At 63.8% G+C, this 16,654-nt stretch overlaps 6 protein-coding genes across 6 annotated transcripts; 3 read left to right on the forward strand and 3 right to left on the reverse strand.

Annotated features, from left to right (window-relative positions):
- Positions 1-1,240: 1,240 nt before the first annotated feature.
- Positions 1,241-4,663, reverse strand: MICPUN_57025 (predicted protein; the record flags this gene model as incomplete). The annotated part of the gene is made up of 1 exon (XM_002500936.1): positions 1,241-4,663. The coding sequence occupies one exon, from the start codon at positions 4,661-4,663 to the stop codon at positions 1,949-1,951; it is 2,715 nt and encodes a 904-aa protein (XP_002500982.1). The 3' UTR covers positions 1,241-1,948.
- Positions 4,664-4,812: 149 nt separating this feature from the next.
- On the forward strand, positions 4,813-5,940 carry MICPUN_79866 (predicted protein; the record flags this gene model as incomplete). The annotated part of the gene is made up of 2 exons (XM_002500511.1): positions 4,813-5,712; positions 5,773-5,940. 2 exons carry the CDS (start codon positions 4,813-4,815, stop codon positions 5,938-5,940), a joined length of 1,068 nt encoding a protein of 355 aa, XP_002500557.1.
- Positions 5,941-5,966: 26 nt separating this feature from the next.
- On the reverse strand, positions 5,967-6,906 carry MICPUN_57027 (predicted protein; the record flags this gene model as incomplete). Its single annotated transcript, XM_002500937.1, has 1 exon — positions 5,967-6,906. The coding sequence occupies one exon, from the start codon at positions 6,904-6,906 to the stop codon at positions 6,028-6,030; it is 879 nt and encodes a 292-aa protein (XP_002500983.1). The 3' UTR covers positions 5,967-6,027.
- Positions 6,907-8,176: 1,270 nt separating this feature from the next.
- Positions 8,177-10,988, forward strand: MICPUN_107929 (predicted protein). The gene has a single exon (XM_002500512.1). The coding sequence runs from the start codon at positions 8,185-8,187 to the stop codon at positions 10,402-10,404; it is 2,220 nt and encodes a 739-aa protein (XP_002500558.1). The 5' UTR covers positions 8,177-8,184; the 3' UTR covers positions 10,405-10,988.
- A 2,297-nt stretch (positions 10,989-13,285) lies between these two features.
- Positions 13,286-14,938, forward strand: MICPUN_57030 (predicted protein; the record flags this gene model as incomplete). The annotated part of the gene is made up of 1 exon (XM_002500513.1): positions 13,286-14,938. One exon carries the CDS (start codon positions 13,286-13,288, stop codon positions 14,936-14,938), a length of 1,653 nt encoding a protein of 550 aa, XP_002500559.1.
- Positions 14,939-15,060: 122 nt separating this feature from the next.
- Positions 15,061-16,602, reverse strand: MICPUN_99522 (predicted protein; the record flags this gene model as incomplete). Its single annotated transcript, XM_002500938.1, has 1 exon — positions 15,061-16,602. One exon carries the CDS (start codon positions 16,600-16,602, stop codon positions 15,061-15,063), a length of 1,542 nt encoding a protein of 513 aa, XP_002500984.1.
- Between the last annotated feature and the right edge of the window lie 52 nt (positions 16,603-16,654).

The following is a 16,654-nucleotide window of genomic DNA, read 5'->3' on the forward strand; positions in this document are numbered from 1 at the left end:
CACCCTCGACGACACCTGGCAGATTGCCGTTGACGTCCAACTCGAGAGGGTACGGGAGGCGCTCGCGTCCACCGACCGAGCGGTGGACGCCACCAAGCCCCGCGAGAGGCTTTACGAGGTCATCGACGCCGCCAGGAAACGCGCGGCGGACACCAAGGAACTGCAGGCGGCGGAGGATGCGGCGGAGGCGCTCGCGAGAAGATTCGCAAACGAGATTGGAGACGACACCGACTCACTCAGCGCTCCGGACTCGCCCGGGGACCCCGAGGTGGCGGGGACCCCGAGCCCCGCGCCCAAGGGTCTGTACCGAGAGGGGTCGAAAAAGGCTGGCCAGGCGTTCGCCCCGTCGCCGGGGGCGAAGAAGAAGAAGGAGGGCGAGGAGAGCAACGGGCATCACAAGGGCAACGGGCATCACAGGGACGCCATCAACAAGTTCAAGTCCGCGGCGGGGCTCCGACGCGCCAACTCCATCTCCCACGTCGTCGAGGAGCTCAGGGAGAAGATCGCGCACGTCACGGAGACGGAGGAGGACGCCAAGCACGCGTCGGACGAGCCCGGTTTACGCATTGGACGGTACCCGCTTCGACTGTTCAAGGACACGCAGGTGGCAATCGCGGAGGTGTTCGCCTTGGACGACGATCGCAGGCGACGCGGCAGAAACCACGAACTCGCGAGAACGACGAGCCAGCTGCAGGATGGCAAGTCGGCGGGTAACGGCGACTGGGATGGATTTGGATCGAGCGGGAGCGGCGAGCTTCTCTACACCGAATTCGTGCTCAAGCTCGAAGCCGCCTTGGCCAAGGACGAGGACACCAACGACCCGTGGGTGCGCTGGATGGTGCCGCTGCACCTGCAGATGCACCGGTACGGCAGCCTCCAGGCGCGGAGACAGCGACAGCTCACCGCGAGTGAGGGCCGCGAGGTTCTCGCCGCGAGGGTACGTCTCATGCGAGTATCCGTCGCACTTTCCGGCCTCCTCGACGTCCTTCGCAGGCGGCTCGACGACCCTTGGTTCCAACGAAACACGAAACAGATGCGCAAGGAGTACTCGAGCGGTATCTACGTGGACATCGTGAAGCAGGCGGCGGCCAGGGCGGACAGCGAGGAGGCTAAAACCTACGGCGTATTCGCCGGCTTACGCCGAAGGCAGCTTCGCGCGAGGCGGGCCTCCGCGTCCAAAGCAGCGCGCGCTCGTTGGCTCAAGGTTCAGAGGACCGTTCCCGCCGCCGTGGAGGAGGGTATGGCGTGGTGGGACAAGCCCCACCACGAAAAGACGCACGGTTTCTTCTCGTGGGAGACGCCCATGGAGACGCTCGAGGATCTCGCGGAATCTGGAAACAAATTTTTGGACGCAGTCAAGGCGGCGCCGGGTCAGGCAAAGGCGAAATTCATCGCCGCGCGGGACGGTCTCAGGGAGGCGATGCGGGAGCCGAGGCGACGCGCGCAGGCTATCGCGGCGGGCGTGGTCATCATCGCGCTGGGTGCAAGGGCGCGTAAGGCTGAGACGCGCGAGGCTATGGAGAAGATGCGGAAGGAGGTTGACAGGGTCGGGGCCGCCGTGACCAGAAGGCTGAAGTCGCTGGAGCACACAAAGAGGCCGAACGTGCCTCCCAACGACGGCATGGTGCCCGGCGTCGCACAACCGGCTCATGTCGAAGACGATCACGCGCACCGGGTGCCGCATCGGAAGAGGCGGTTGACCAAGGTATGGGGGATGCTCCGAAAGAAGAGGGAGAAGCCCCGGGCTCCTCCCTCAGATCTGGCTCCCCCCCCTCCCCCTCCTCCTCCCCCAACTCCTCCACCGCCACCCATGCCGCCTATCTACGCAGACGCCCCTTCCATCCCCGCGACCAGCGCGCCGCCGCCCGCCGCGATTGAGAAGGAGATTGGCCATTTTGGCGATGACGAGAGCGGAAAATAGAGGTCTAAAAAATCTTTGAATACATCATCACGGTGTCTTGACCTCAAAGAGATACGATAGCTCCTTCGCCGCGAAGTAATACTCCGCCCACTGGATCACCCCATCGCCGTTGATGTCCGCTGCGTTCGCCACCTTCTGAACCGCAGCCGCAGACACCGTAAACTTATCATCCGGGCCACCGCCGGGACGCACGATCTTCACGAGGTCGCTAACCGCGAACCTAAAATCTTTAGGGCTCAGGTATGGAAACGGAAACTCCTTGTTCGCGGGCGAGTGATGCGCAAGGAAGGTCTTGTAGATGACGCTGTCCAGGTCATCGTTGCTGACAGCGGACGACGACGCACCACCCGTCGTCGGTGCCACGGCCCCTTCTGAGTCATCCCTGGATCCAAACACCCCGCTTGCAAACTTCCACACCTCGTCCTTGACCTTGCTCGCCCGCAGACCCACGTTTGCGAGAACATCCCGCTCGTACTCCTCGATTTTCTCCAGGTTGACGTCAATCTCCTTGCCGCTGATCTCCTCCGCCGCCTCAACCATCTCCTCCACGAGGGTGTTAAGCGCCTGTCGCAACCTGGCGTTGAACTCGCTCTCCTCCTTCATCTTCTCCGCAGCCAAACGCTCGTCAACCTCGGATGGCACGCCGAGCGAAAACTGGAGCTTTCTGCCCACCAGATTGACGTCCACGTTCGACAGCTCGTAGGACACGAACGCGAGGACGAACGCGTACACGTTCATCATCACCTCTTGTAAAGCGGGCACCGCGCTGAAGTTTTCTGAAAACTTTTGTAAAACCTCGTTGGATGGCCTGAACCGGCTGAGCTTGGCGAGGTCGGCGCGGTCCCGCTTGTTGGCCTCGCTCAGCTTGAGTCGCACCGCGCGACCAAGAATCTCGATCTCGAGCGAGCTCAGCGCTCCTGCGAGGATGTTCGTCACCAGTTCGAACACGTTGCAGTAGATGGCGCGCTCGATGTTATCGGGCACGGCTTTGATGTTGTACATCGGGTCCTTCATGAGCCAGTCCACGAGCTCCTCAATCTCCCGTCTGTTGTCGCCAAAGTCCGACGAAACCTTGAAGGTGCTGAGGTTTGGGGGCTTTATTTTACCCTTCTTGTCCCTCGCCGCGCTACCTACGTTTAACACCACGTCCATGCCCATCAGTTCACAAATCACCGAGTTTTCCAAACTTCCGATGACGGCGGAGAGGAAGCCGACGTACGTTTCCCTCTCCAGTTTCTTGCTGAAGAAGAAGGGATTGGTGATTATGTTCTGCTTCGGCCTGCTCTCCAAGTAGAGCTCCACGTAGTTCTCGATAATCTCCAACGTCTCTGAGCACACGTTCTGCTTGATCACGGCCGTGGCGGGGTTAAAGTTGGGAAGAACCTCGCCGCCGCCCGGGACGAGCTTGCCCGCCTCGGACAGGCTCGGGATCCGGCCAATGTCCGAAGAGAACGCCTCGTCGCCGCCCGGCTGGAGGCTGAAACGCAGGGGCAGGCCGAGGAAGTTGATCTCCGCCGAGCCCACAACCTCACCCGCGAGCGCCACCGCCACCTTACCCGCGTTCTTCTCCACCCCGGGCGCGAGGCGCAGAACAGCCGGCGCCTGGATCTCCTCCCTCACCAGTCTTCGGAGCGCCGAGTCGCTCAGCGTCGGGTGGTTTTTACTCGTGCGCCACCCCTCGTCCGGCCGCCCGAACTCGAACGAGTACTGCGTCCCGAAGAACCGGACGTTAAAGTGCTCCAGGGTGTCCTCCATCAGGTACACGGCCGTCACCATGGCGTTGCGGTATATCTGCACCTCCAGCGGCCGCGGGATGATACCGAGCCCCACGTTCTCGTCCTCGTCGTCAAACAAAACGCTCGTGACAAACTCCTCGCAGTCCTCCATGTTAACCTTGGGAACCGGGGGCTGGTGACCAAGGTTTGCGATCGTCTTGAGCTTCAGCGGGTGCCCCAGCAGGTTCACGTTCCGCACGTTATCGTACAACGACTCGTACGCGCCGATGGCGCCGGTTTTCACAATCTCGGCGTAAATCATCGTCTCGACGCCGTTCGGCAACAGCAGCACGTCGTACCTGCGCTGAATCTGCTCGGCGTACCGTCGGATCACGGGGAACATCTCCCGTCCAGTGCCGGTGCCGAACTCTCGGAGCACCTCGGCCCGGTGCTCCATGAGCTCCTTGAGGTGCACGAGCTCCTCCGTAGCCTTCGGGTTGGATCTCAACGCGGCGACGACGCCCGCGGCTGCCAGCGCTGTCCCGCCCGCCGCCGCGGTGATCGGGTCTACTTTGAGCCCGGATTTCGGTGCGTCGACCGCGGGCACAGCCGCGGTCGCCGCCGAGGTCTCAGCGATCCTGTTGGTGCCCCGTCGGTGTCCCGCGGGCCCCAGGTCAGCCCAGGCGTCCCGCGCCGTGACGTCGTCCGAATCGTCACGGGTGCCCGTCTGCGCGGCGCGAACGGCCACGCGTCGTTGCCGCCGCGAGGTGCGGGTTCCACGACCGCGTCGCCGGTCTGCGACGTCTGGCGCCCATGATCGCGAGGCGACGCCCGCCTGCATCGTTTCGAACCTCCGCCCAGGGCCGCGGGGCGCCCTCGTTGTGACCAGGCGAGCCCGAACCGATTTTCCGGAAATCCTCTGATCGAGTCGGAGTTTCCAAGGTTGCGGCAGAGCGTTGCGCGCGCCCCCTCGTCTCCTGGGCGCCCTTCCCCATGCAAGCTCGCCTGGCGGCTGCCGCGAGCACATCAGGACGCACACGGATAGATCCTCGTGCGCCGCAGCCACGCGCTCGAACTCGCCTCGGCCGCGCGCACGCCAGAAGGCAACACGCCCGAGAGAGCACGTCGCCCGCACAGGCTGAGCGCGCCCCCGAGGACGAAACCGCATCTTCTACCATGGTGCCCAGAGTGTTCGTCGTGAGCGATATTCACACCGACTTCGAGGAGAACATGAAGTGGGTGAGGGGTCTGAGCGACACCAAGTACGCGAACGACGCCATCATCCTCGCCGGGGACGTGTCCGATGACCTGTCGGTGCTTGGGGAGACCCTCGTCCTGTTCGCCTCGAAGTTCCGGCATGCATTTTTCACACCTGGCAATCACGAGCTCTGGTGCAAACGACGCGGGCCCTTAAAGGACGGCGAGTCCGAGGCGGACAGGGAGACAATCCCGGACTCGATGACCAAGCTCGAGCGCGTGCTCCGGCTGTGCGACGAGTGCGGCGTGGAGACGAGGCCGCGGCTCATCGGCGACGGGGAGAGAAAGCTGTGGATAGCTCCGGTGGTGGCGTGGTACCACTCATCCTTCGATTACGAGCCCGACATCACGGAGACCCGCGTGCACCCGCCTCACCTGGTCATGAGCGACTTTAGGCTGTGCGAGTGGCCGGGGCTCGACCCCAAGGACGAGAGCGTCGCCGAGGCGATGGACGCAGTGAACGACGCTCGCGGCTGGGGTACATTTTTGGAGTGGCTTCGAAGGCCCGAGCAGTCGGCGGCGGACGCGTCCGTGCCCATCGTGTCGTTCTCGCACTTCCTCCCGCGGTTGGAGCTGTGCCCGGAGAAACGCATGCTATTCTACCCGAACCTTCCCAAGGCGGTGGGCTCCGACTTTGTCATGCGTCGCATCCAAAACCTTCGCGCCGAGCAACCGCCGGGCACTCGGCGCAAGCGGATGCACGTGCACTGCTTCGGGCACACGCACTTCGGCTGGGACGCCACGATTGACGGGGTGCGGTACATCCAGGCGCCCGTCTCCTACCCGCACGAGTGGAAGCAGCGGCCCGGGTCCCTCACCGTCGGCCCCGACGCGAACGGGCGCGACTTTGACTTTTCGGGGCGAAGGCGCCTCGCCGAGCCGTGTTGCATCTTCGACTGGGAACAACACGGAGGGTTCGCGCCCAAGATGAGCGCGAGGTGGAGCGACCACTACGCGAGCAACCCGCGGACGCCGCAGAACACGGAGCTCGCGTGGTGGGTGCGGGGATCCGCCCTGAAAGGCAGAGCGGACGATGAGTCGGACTAGCTCCCGGAAAGGCGGGTTTTCGCGACGCGACCGACGTGTTCCATTTTTACACTTCACGAGACGACCGCGACTAACTCACAGACTAACTCACAGCGGCACCATATCGTCGGGCCTGGTGTTGAAGGGCGTGCGGGGAGCGACGGGCTCGGGCTCGGGCTCATCCGCCGGCGCGTAGCTCGGCGCCGAGACCTTCGCCTTCTCCCTGAGCGCCGCCGCCGCCGCCGCCACCTCCTCCTCGGCGACGCTCGCTCGGAAGAGCTTCCGCACGCCCCTGACGAATCCCGAGAGGTTGTCCGTCCTGTTGCACTCCGCCAGCAGCCGTTGCGCGGCGTCGCCCATGTCCGGATCGCAGTCCATCAGCTCGTACCCGCCGGCGTCCACCACCCTGACTGCCACCATGAACTCCCGCTCGTGATCCGCCGGGTCCACGTGCCTGTAGAAGAATCGCAGCTCCTCCGCGTCGCCAATCTCGAACCGAAGGCCGAGCCTGGTGCGATAGAGGTCCACCGCGGAGAGGTGCGCCTGCAGCATCTGCGCTTTGACCATCTCATCGCCCGTGACCTTGGTCGACTCGCGCTCCAGTTCATCCTTCTCGGTGGTGACCTGCTCGCGGAGCACCTGGAGCTGCTGGGGCAGATCCTCGCCGAGCTCCTTCGCCTGAGCCGCTTCCTCCTGGAGCGCGTCGAGCTCCGCTTGCTGGTACTCCTGCCTCCTGGCGAGCTCCTCGGCGGCGGTGGCGAGGTCCTTCTCGCGCTCGACGAGGGACACGTACTCCTCCTCCGCGACCGCCATGTTGGTCTTGTGCACGGCCACCTGCTCCTTCATCGAGAGCTCGCGTCGCGCCATCCACATCTCGACGTTGCTCCTCGCCTGCTCGAGCTCCTTGTGGAGGGCGTCCAGGTCGATGATGTTGGAGACATCGTCTAGGGGTCTCGCGTTGGACATGGCTGGGGGCGCCGCGGACATCGTGTGCGGCGATACTCGCGTGCGAGCGCGCAAGTGCACTCGGGGGGAAGTTCGAATCTGCCAAACGAGCCGTTTGAATCGCGTTTTGGCAGTCGGACCGAAAGCGGGCCGAAATAGACCCTGAGATAGACCGTTATCAGATTCCATAAACCGCGCATCTATGGGTATTTAGTCTCAAAGAGGGCCCGAACATCACGCGGCCCGTCCCGTGGCTTGCGAAGCATCGAACGCCCGCGTCCCGACACATTGGCCCGCGCTGTCGGTGGTACCGAGCGTGGGCGCGCGAGGGGTCGACGCACGCCCGCTGGACCACCGCGTGATCACCTCGAGGGTTTGGGAGGCCGAGCCGTCGGTGTCGACGCGTTTCGAGAGCGCGCGCGTTCCCCGAGCGCCCGCGCGTCTCCCCGGTCAAACAACCGACCTCCCACATTCCCCTCCCAAGGTGCCCTCTCGCATCCGTGCGGGCGACGGTGGGTCGGTCCGGGAGACTGAGCGGGTCACCACGCAACCATGAGCCAGTACGGCGGGCGCAGACCCCGTAGCAGGGTGGCGTGGGGCGACCGCGGCGACGACGCGCGCTCCGAGTACAGCTACGGCGGCAGGTCGCGCGGCGGATACTCGCGGGGGGGAGGCAACCAGGTGTACCCCGAGTCCACCTACGGAGGCTACGGCGCGTCCTACGCGGGATACAGCAACTACGGCGGCGACGGCGCGAGCACCTACCACGGCAACTACGGCGAGGACGACGGGTACTGGGAGGACGAGTACTGGGACGAGGGGACGTACTGGGACCCCGACGCGGACGATGAGGACTACTACCAACCGCCCGTCATCGAGCTCGCGGTGGAGCACGCGGAGGAGGCGAATCCGCAGCACAAGGTCAAGAGCGCGCTGAATTTGCACCCGACGGACCTGAACCAGTACGGCATCGGCGTCGTGCTGTACTTCACGTTCATGAAGTTCCTCGCGTTCTCGTTCATGTGGCTGGCGGTGCTGTGCATACCGGCCATCCTCATCAACATGGGTGGCGACGGGCTCGAGAAGCAGGCGGATCCGACGGTGCAGTTCATCGAAGGGTCGACGCTGGGTAACTTCGGGCGGATCTACGAATGGGAGCGCGGGGGTTTGGGTGATAACGAGACGCACACGGCGCCCTCCATCGGGTTGGCGCCTCCCGCCCCGGCGAGCTACCCGGACGATAAGGCGCACCCGTGGGAGCATGGCCCGACGCGCTCGCACAACTTTTTCTCGCAGCCAAAGGACGAGCTCATGGTGGGAATGTCCTACTTCAACATGGTTTTCCTCGCAATGTTTGCCATCTCCGCGTTTCTCATTCCCGGGGTCCAACGGAAGCTCATAAAGGAGGTTGACGCGAACATGTGTACGATCGAGGACTACAGCGTCATCATAACAGACCTCCCGGATGACGTCAAGGATCAGGAGCTTCACAAGTTTTTTGATAAGAAGGTTGGCAAGGTTCAGAACGTCGTGGTGGCGACGAATAACGCGGAGCTACTCACGCTGGCGTTCGAGCGGCAGAAAGCGAAGGAATTGTTCCACATACAGGTGGCCAAGTACAAGAAGGGACGGGAGGATCCAGACGTGAGCGATAAAAAAGTGGAGTGGCTTCACGAGGAGGCGGTGAAGGCGAAGAAAGGACTTCGCGCGTGCGACTCTGCCATCAGGGCGCTTCAAAACGACCGCGGCGGCGACGCGAAACGCGCCATCTGCGCGTTTGTCACGTTCCAGGAGGAGGCGGATTTTCTCAAGATGTTCGACATGTACCGGCCCGGTATCTTTGCGTGGCTGTGGCGCCCCGTCGACCTGAGACTCCGCAAGAAACACCGGCTCAGGGTCAAACAGGCGCCGCCGCCTGCGGATATCCGATGGGAGAACCTGCAGTTCAACTGGGCCCAGCGCAGCTTCAGGCAGCTCAACATCTCACTACTGACCGCCGTGGTCCTGGGCTTGGCGTTCGTCTCAATCGCGGCGGTGCAGATGATGGCGGCGAACGCGGCTACCCCGTATGACACGGAGGAGTGCCGCCTCAACTGCCACTACGGCACGGACCCGGTGACCATGGAAAATGAGGATCTTCGGAACATCTACCTCAAGTGCTACGAAGCCGAGCAGGAAGGGGATCCTAAGAGAGACATCACGCAGACTCCGTCCCCGCCCCCGCCCCCCGCCTACGGCAGGAGGCTCATGGCACAGGATTTGGTTTCGTCGCAGGCGAATTATGTCGCGAGCCACAACGGGACCTGCGGCGCCTTTGACTCGTTCTGCTACGCGTGCTACTGCCTAGAGCACATCTCCGCGGGTTCCGTGCTGGACGAGTCGGAGTACTGCCAGCCATACATCTTCGGGTACACCATGCAGGTTGTGGCTCAATCCGTGGCGAGCGCCATCGTGGTTGTCCTGAACCTCCTGCTGAAGCCTCTGCTGGTTTTCCTGGTGCGGTTTGAGAAGCATCACAGCGCGAGTGGCGAGCAGATGTCGGTGATGTTGAAGCTGTTCATGGCGCAGTTCTTCAACACCGCGATCTTGCTCGTAGTGCTGAATGGGTCGTTCCCGTGGCTGAGAGCGCAGCTCGAGGGGACGCCGGTTGAGGGCTTGCTGTTCCAGGGTGAAATGGAGGATTTTGTTCCGGCGTGGTATAACGAGGTGGGCTACGCGCTGGTCATCTCCATGGTTGCCACGCCGGCGTCGCAGCGGATTTTTTCCATAATCCGGCTGTTCAGATTTAAGATTGGCAAGTTCTTCGCCTCGAGGAACGCCGTGACGCAAGATCAACTCAACAAGGCGTTCGAAGGGATGGAGTTCAACCTCGCCATCAACTACGGGGAGCTTCTGAACATCCTCTTTGTCACCCTCACCTTTTCGCCCGGCCTCCCCATCCTGGTGCCGCTTACTTCATTCGCGTACATGGTGCGCTACGGCTTCGACAAGTACGAGTTTGCCCGGGTGAGCAAGATGCCCCCGTGGTACTCCACGATCCTTGGCATGGGCGTGGCCCACTTGATGGCGTACGCGTGCCTCGGGTACCTCATACTCGCCATATGGGCAAACTCCTATTACACCATGGCGCCGGACCCAATGATCGAGGGGCTCATCGGCAGCGCGCTCTACGGCTTCTGCGACGCGTGGGAGAGCCTCCCCGAGCCGCTAGCGAGCGTGTTCGGGACGATGAGCGACCCGAGCGAGATGGCGAGAAGGGCTTTGCAGAAGAACACTGCAATCTACACGCTGACGCTCTTCATTATCGTCGTGATTCTGTTTTTCCGTGGGCTAATCGCGACGATGCGAAGCATCTTGGCGGAAATATACCCGGCATACTTCCAGACTGACAAACGACAGGCTGAGGGTAACCCAACATTCGACCTGGCAATCGCGGGGTCGCAGCTGCTGGGCGCGAGGACGTATTCGATCCGCGATGCCCCGCAGTATCAGGCGGCGTTTGAACGAATCGTTTGGGAGCTGGACGACGGCAAACTGTAACTTTACCAGTAGATAGAGACTAACTCGAGATATAGAGAGCTAATTTTAGTACCCAAACTTGGCGTTGAGACTCGTGCGACCGTCTCCAGTCTGGCCCTGCGGCGCGGACCACCCAGGCCCGCCCGTGAGGTCGGTCATGTCGTCTTCATCATCCTCGCGCTCGTCAACCGCCTCTGATCCAAACCTACCACCGCCCAACAGGCGCTGCAGGTCGGCTTGCACCTTAGCTTCAGCCTCCGCGACGATCTCTTCCTGGGTTTTGACGCCATCCAGTCCACCCTCCGTCTTGGTGCGTTTGCGTTGGGGCTCTCGTTGGGGAACCTTGCCCGGCGGGGGCTTGCGAATTTCGAGGACGGATTTCCGTTTTTTGATCACGGCATCAAGGCCGCTCTTTGACGCCGCCTCCTTGAGCTGCTCGGCGGTCATGAAACCATCGTCGTCGTCGTCGTCATCATTATTGGTGGCCTCCAGTTTCTCAGTCGCAGGTGCAGGGGCTGGTGCCTCGGCGACGGGCGCGGGCGTGGGCTCGAAGTCCTCCTGTTTCTTCACCCGCTCACCGGTCCTCGGGTCCACCTCATTACCGGATTCGTCCACCACCATCGGCATCATCTCCTCGGGAGCCACAGCGGGCTTGGCCGCGGCCAGTTTCTCGCCTCCCTTGCGCGTCTCCGCCGTGGATATACCCAACGGCAGTTTTGCGTTCGCCGCAGCCTCCGCGCCCAGGCCTGTCGGGGCCACCGGCGCGGCGGAGGCATCGTCGGGTCCCGGTCCGCCGGTAAACTTCCTCTTCGCCGTGAGGTTCCCCTGCTCCTCCCACGCGCGCATCCGCTCGCGCTCCGTCGCCTCCTCCGCAGCCTTTTGCGCCGCCTCAGCCTTGGCAGCGGCCCTGCGCCGAGCCGCCTCTTCGGCCGCGGCCACCTTCGCGCGCTCAGCCTCCGCGAGCTTGGCCACCGATTTGGCCAGCGCCGACCCGGGCTTGTACTCTCCGCGCGGATCCGCGAGGCGGAGCAGTCGCTCGAGCCTTTCCAGCTCCGATTTACGCTCGCCAATCTGAACCTTGAGCCGACGCACCTCCTCAGCGTCGCGCTTGGCGCCGATCTGGTCCATGAACGCGTCCAGGTCGTCGTCCGCTTTGTTTGCCGCTTGATCGCCTCCGGATGTCGCGGCGTTTTCGCGCTCGCGCTTCTCGGCAGCCGCGGCTCTGCCCTCGAGTTCCTCAATCGTAGCCTCGACAACCTGCCGCTTCTCCCACAGCGTCGCGGCCGTCTCCACCGTCTCCGACTGCTTGCCTCCGTCCTTGCCGCCGGTGGACTCGCCGCGCTCGGCGGCGCGTTTGTCCGCCTTGGCCTTTTCTTTTTTCCGCCGGCGCTCCTTTGCGGCGTCGGTGCGATCGTAAAAGTCGTCGTCGTCGTCGTCGGAGTAGTCCGAGTCCGAGTACGCACCCTTCTTCTTCTTCTTCTTCTTCTTGCCGCCCTCCCTGTTGATCCTCTTGGCGCCCAGGGATTCCCGCAGTGAGTCGTTGAGGACCTCGTCCAGGTCCTCGATTTCCTCTTCCAGTTTCTCCATGGCGGTCTCGTTGCGGGAGATTTGAGTTTGCTGGCCCGCGGTGAGCGGGTTGTCGGAGGTTTCCTTGGCTCTGATGCGCTCAATCTCCGCGCGCATGTTCGCAATCTTCTGCTCCCTCTTTTGGATCTTCTCCCGCTGCCCCTGCTGTTTCTCGGTGAACGTCCCCTGGTGCTCGCGCCAGTCGAAGTGCTCCAACAGGTCAGCCTCCCTCTGCGCTTCCTCGAGGGTGTCGTCATCCTCCATCCCCCACGACGCGCCCGCCGCCGTCGCCGCCGCGGCCTGGGCCTTTGCACGCTGCTCCCTCTCCAGCTCCACGATGGCTTCCTGCTCGGACATCTTCTCGAGCGCGCGCAGCTTGCGTCGTTCCTCGCGGCTGAGCCCCTCCTCCGGCATGAGCTCGACGGCTCCCGCGACGATGAACGCCCTGGACGATTGGCCAAACTTGATCTGGTCCCCGACGAAGACCGGCGCGTGTACGCCCGGTTTGAGCCTGCGCTTGTTGACGAACGTGCCGTGCGTGCTGCCACAGTCGTGGATGAACACGTCCTCGCTGCTGTCCGTGAACTGGAGCACCGCGTGCAGTCGCGAGGAGGAGGGATGCTCGAGGACGACGTCGTTGTTCGGGGTTCGGCCAAATCGGAGATGGTCGCGGCCCCTGCAGTCGATCGTCTCGATAATCGAGCCGTCCTTGAGAACCTCGAGAGAGAAATCCACGGATGACACGCCGCCCCACTCGGGCTGCTCGTATCCGCCGGGGGCAGGAGCCACAGTTTGGGGAGGAGGGGGCTCTTCCTGATCCCCTTCCCTTTGGTGGGGCTCCGGCGGATCTGAAGTTGGTGCCGCCGACATTGCTGGAGCGCCGTCGAATGTGGGAGGTGGGGGAGGCATGGGCTTAGATGCCTCACCCGCACCCGACCCGTCGAACCGAGGAGGAGGCGGGGGCATCCCCATCCCGTCAACTCGACCTCCGAATACCCGCCCGCCTGGCGCGGCTACGTATGTCCAGCTGTGGGCGGCCGAGGGAAGAACAGAACTTGTTGTGCGAACGCAAAATCACCGAAGGAACGGAACCTCTCGAGATCGATCCAGGTTGGCACCCGACACGGAACAGCAAAGACGCGCCGCGCGGCGACCACCACAGCTCGCGAGGCACCGCCCGTTCGCGCGCCTGTCGTCGCCTCTCTTGGAGTGGTGATCGTATCGAGTATCGTCCTCACCCGCACGCGCGCACCGGCAGCATCCCAGCGACGACGAGTCGGGAGATCTCCCGGGAAAATAGACGTTGGTTATTACAGAGCTCCCGAAACGAAACACGATGGCGACCAAGTCCTTCGCCGAGCTGTGCGAGATGTCAGCCTCCAAGGGCGGGATGGAGAAGACGGTGAAGTTCACGTACGATGAGCACGTCTCCGTCGTGATGGCGGCGTTCAGAGAGAGGTCGCAGGGACCGCACCCCTCCATGCCGCTTGTCCACCGCGTGGACATCCTGGACGAGAGGCCCGAGAAGCCCGACTCGGATGGCACGGACACCGAGTCATGGGCGATGCGCTACCGCCGCTTCTTCGCCGAGAACGACGCGCCGCCGTGGGTCAAGAAGATCAGCGGTGGCGAGTACCTCAGGGGCACCGAGCGCATCGAGTGGTCGGAACCCGCGGGCAAGATGGTCATGTACACCGTCAACGAGTCCCACTCCCAGCTTGTCACCGCCGAGGAGATTTGCATCATCGAGGCGGATCCCGAACGACCGCACACGGGAACCATCAAGACGCTCACCGTCCGCGCCAGGCTCCGACTTCGGGGCTGGTGGACCCTCGGCATCTCCGCCATCGCCGAGCGGTTCCTCCTCGGCAGGTACGTCTCCCTCGTGAACCAGGGGCGAAAGATCGAGCTCGAGGAGATTCGGAAGTGGCGCCACACCGGCAAGGCGGAGCTTGTCCTGCGCGGCGCGTTTGAGCGCTCGCGCACCCCCAGCTCCGAGCGCGCGCTCGGCATGATCCTCGCGGGCGGCACTTCCAAGCTGCCGTCGCTCGAGCCCGAGGCTGACGAGGGCGGGAAGGTATCGCCAAAGTCCACGCTAAGCCGGCTCCGCGGAAACAGCGCGCCCAGCGTCGACGGCCTCGAGGTGGAATCCCTCGAGGAGTTCGAGCGATCCATATCCGAGAAGGATCCGCGGGAGACGACGGATGAGATCGTGCAGGCGGGCATGAGCGAGGTCCACTGGCTCGGGCTGAGGTACGCCAAGCGACGGGAAGAGATTTTCGACGAGTCTTCGACCGACTCTGATGAGTACGCCTACGAGTCCACGCCGAGGCCGGAATCGCCCCTCCTCAGCTACGCCTCCACGGACGAGGACGAGTACGAGTACGATTCCACGCCTCGGCCTGAGTCCCCGCTGTACGTCCCGCTCGACACCGACGACGAGGATGTCGAGGATGACGAGAACGGGGAGGAAACGCCAGCTGTGGACGCAGTCATCGACGACGAGTTCCGCAGCAGCGGGTCGCCGGGCGCAGCGTCGCCGATATGGTCCCCGGGCGACGAGCGAACGGTCCTCGACGTTAGCGTGGACGAGGCAACAATCGCCAAGAGTCTCGCGAAGGATTGGAAGGAGATCGAGGCGTTGGAGCACGAGGCGATCCGTCGAAAGCTGGGCCTCGGCGAGGAGGATGGGGATGAGGGCGGCGCTGCGGGCGCGTTGAGGAGATGGTTGGTTCGGCTCGCGCTGGTCGGCGCGGGGGCGGCGATCCTGCGGGAGCGGAGGGACCAGCTGCTGCCGCTCGCGGTCCGGGCGAAGAAGAGGTGGACGCGCGGGCGACGCCCGGTGAAGGCGTCGGCGTCGGTGGTGGATGCAGCGGCGATGGTGGACGAGTCGGAGGAGGAGGGCGAGGTTTCCGCGGTTGTCGAGGCTGGGGAGGAGGCGGCGGCTGAGGCGGTGACCCCGGAGGTTGACGACGCGGATGATGAATGAGGTTCGCGGCGATCGTCTGACATGCCCTATGTGTCTAATCGTGTATTGAACAAGTCTGTATCTTACACCCGCTGCGCCGTTTCGGGCGCGAGCTGTTTCTCCTCGGGGGATGGGATCCCTTCTTAACGGCGAGCGAGCGCCGCGGCCGCTTGTTTCAGTTTCTCCTCCGGCGAACCCTTGCCAACCGGCGAATTCACACGGGACGCAGCCTCCAGGTCACGCATGAGCGGCACCATCTCGTCCACCTTGCCCATCACGTACTTCACGTCCCCCTTCACGCCCCTGACGTCCCCCTCCAGCCTTTCCATCTGCGACTCGACGTCTCGTGGTGAAGCCCCCGATCCGTACCCCTTGCCAGAAAACTTGCGAACCGGGCTGTCCCCCCCGTACACCACGTCGCCCATCGCGACCCACTCCCACAGCTCCCACAGCCAACCCCTCAGCGCGTGGTAGAAAATCACGAACGCGAGCAGCATGATCGCGATGTTGTTCCAGAAGATGCCGGTGACGGCGTCGCCGCACGCGCTCTCCCTCGCGGTTCGCAGATTGGCGCCCATCGGGTCGCATCCGCCGAGAGAATCCGCCACCGACGTCTCGAACTCCATCCCGGAAGCCTCGCACCGCTCCACGCGCTTCAACGCCGCCGTCGTGACGTTACGTCCCGCGTTCGACAGCGAGGTGTCCAGCGTTAACACAGCCTCGACGGATGCGCGAAATTCGATGGATGCGGCTCGCATCGACGCGATGGCGGGCGACGGCGCCGGAATTTTCGGGATGGCATCCACCGACGCCGACTCCCCCACGCCGCAGAAGAAGTAAAACCGCGCCGAGTCCGTCGGTACCGTCCTCGTGACGGTGGGAACCCACGCGTGGCAGGTCTCGGCGAACGTCACCGTCGCAGGGGATGACGCCGCGAGGAAGAGCCACGCGGCGATCATCGCGACGAACGGCGCGAACCGAAGCGCGGCGTCGACCGCGTCCACCGTGGATCTGGACGCCGTGGAGAGCATGAGAAGCCTCGCGACGACGGGCGCGAGCGAGGCGACGATCAACAACCCATACGTGGTGGCGGAGAGGGCCGTGAACCAGGTGTCAAAGCGTTCCCATTTGTCGTCGTACCCGCGGAGGACGTCGAGATCCTTCCAGGCCACGCCCCCGACGCCCTCCGCTGCGGCGGCGAACTGCTCAGCCGCCTGCCTCGCGCGCTGCACCTTGAGCGCGGCTGCCATGTGCTCCTTGAACTGCGCGTCCACCGCCGCGAGCGCCGCGGAACACTCCGCCGCGGCGCTCTTCGCCCGCGCCGCGTGGCCCATGGCGCCGGTCGCGTGCGCGTCCAGGGCGTGGAGCGCGTCGTCGACGTCCCTGGAGCCCTCGTGGAACCTTGTGTACGCCGACGGCACCAGGCTGCACGCTATCCACGCCATGATGAGAAACATGATCATCGCGGGTTTCATCCCCAGCGCCACGGGCCGCCTCGGAAGCGACCGCCGACCGCACAAGCACCCCCTGTGAAATTGTGCCCAAGCCACGACGGTGACCGCGGTCAGCGCGAGCCACGGCGTGGAGTACGTGAACGCGACGTGCGCCACGCTCCGGCCGTAGGCGCCGGCGTCAAAGCTGTGGAAGGGCAGGTCATGGATCCAATCCACGTTGGTGTCCCTCATGGCCTCCTGAGGGCCGACCTCCCTTCCGTCACGATGTCGCGCGCGTCGTTGT

Source organism: Micromonas commoda, chromosome 3 (assembly GCF_000090985.2).
Source record: "Micromonas commoda chromosome 3, complete sequence".
NCBI lineage: Eukaryota > Viridiplantae > Chlorophyta > Mamiellophyceae > Mamiellales > Mamiellaceae > Micromonas > Micromonas commoda.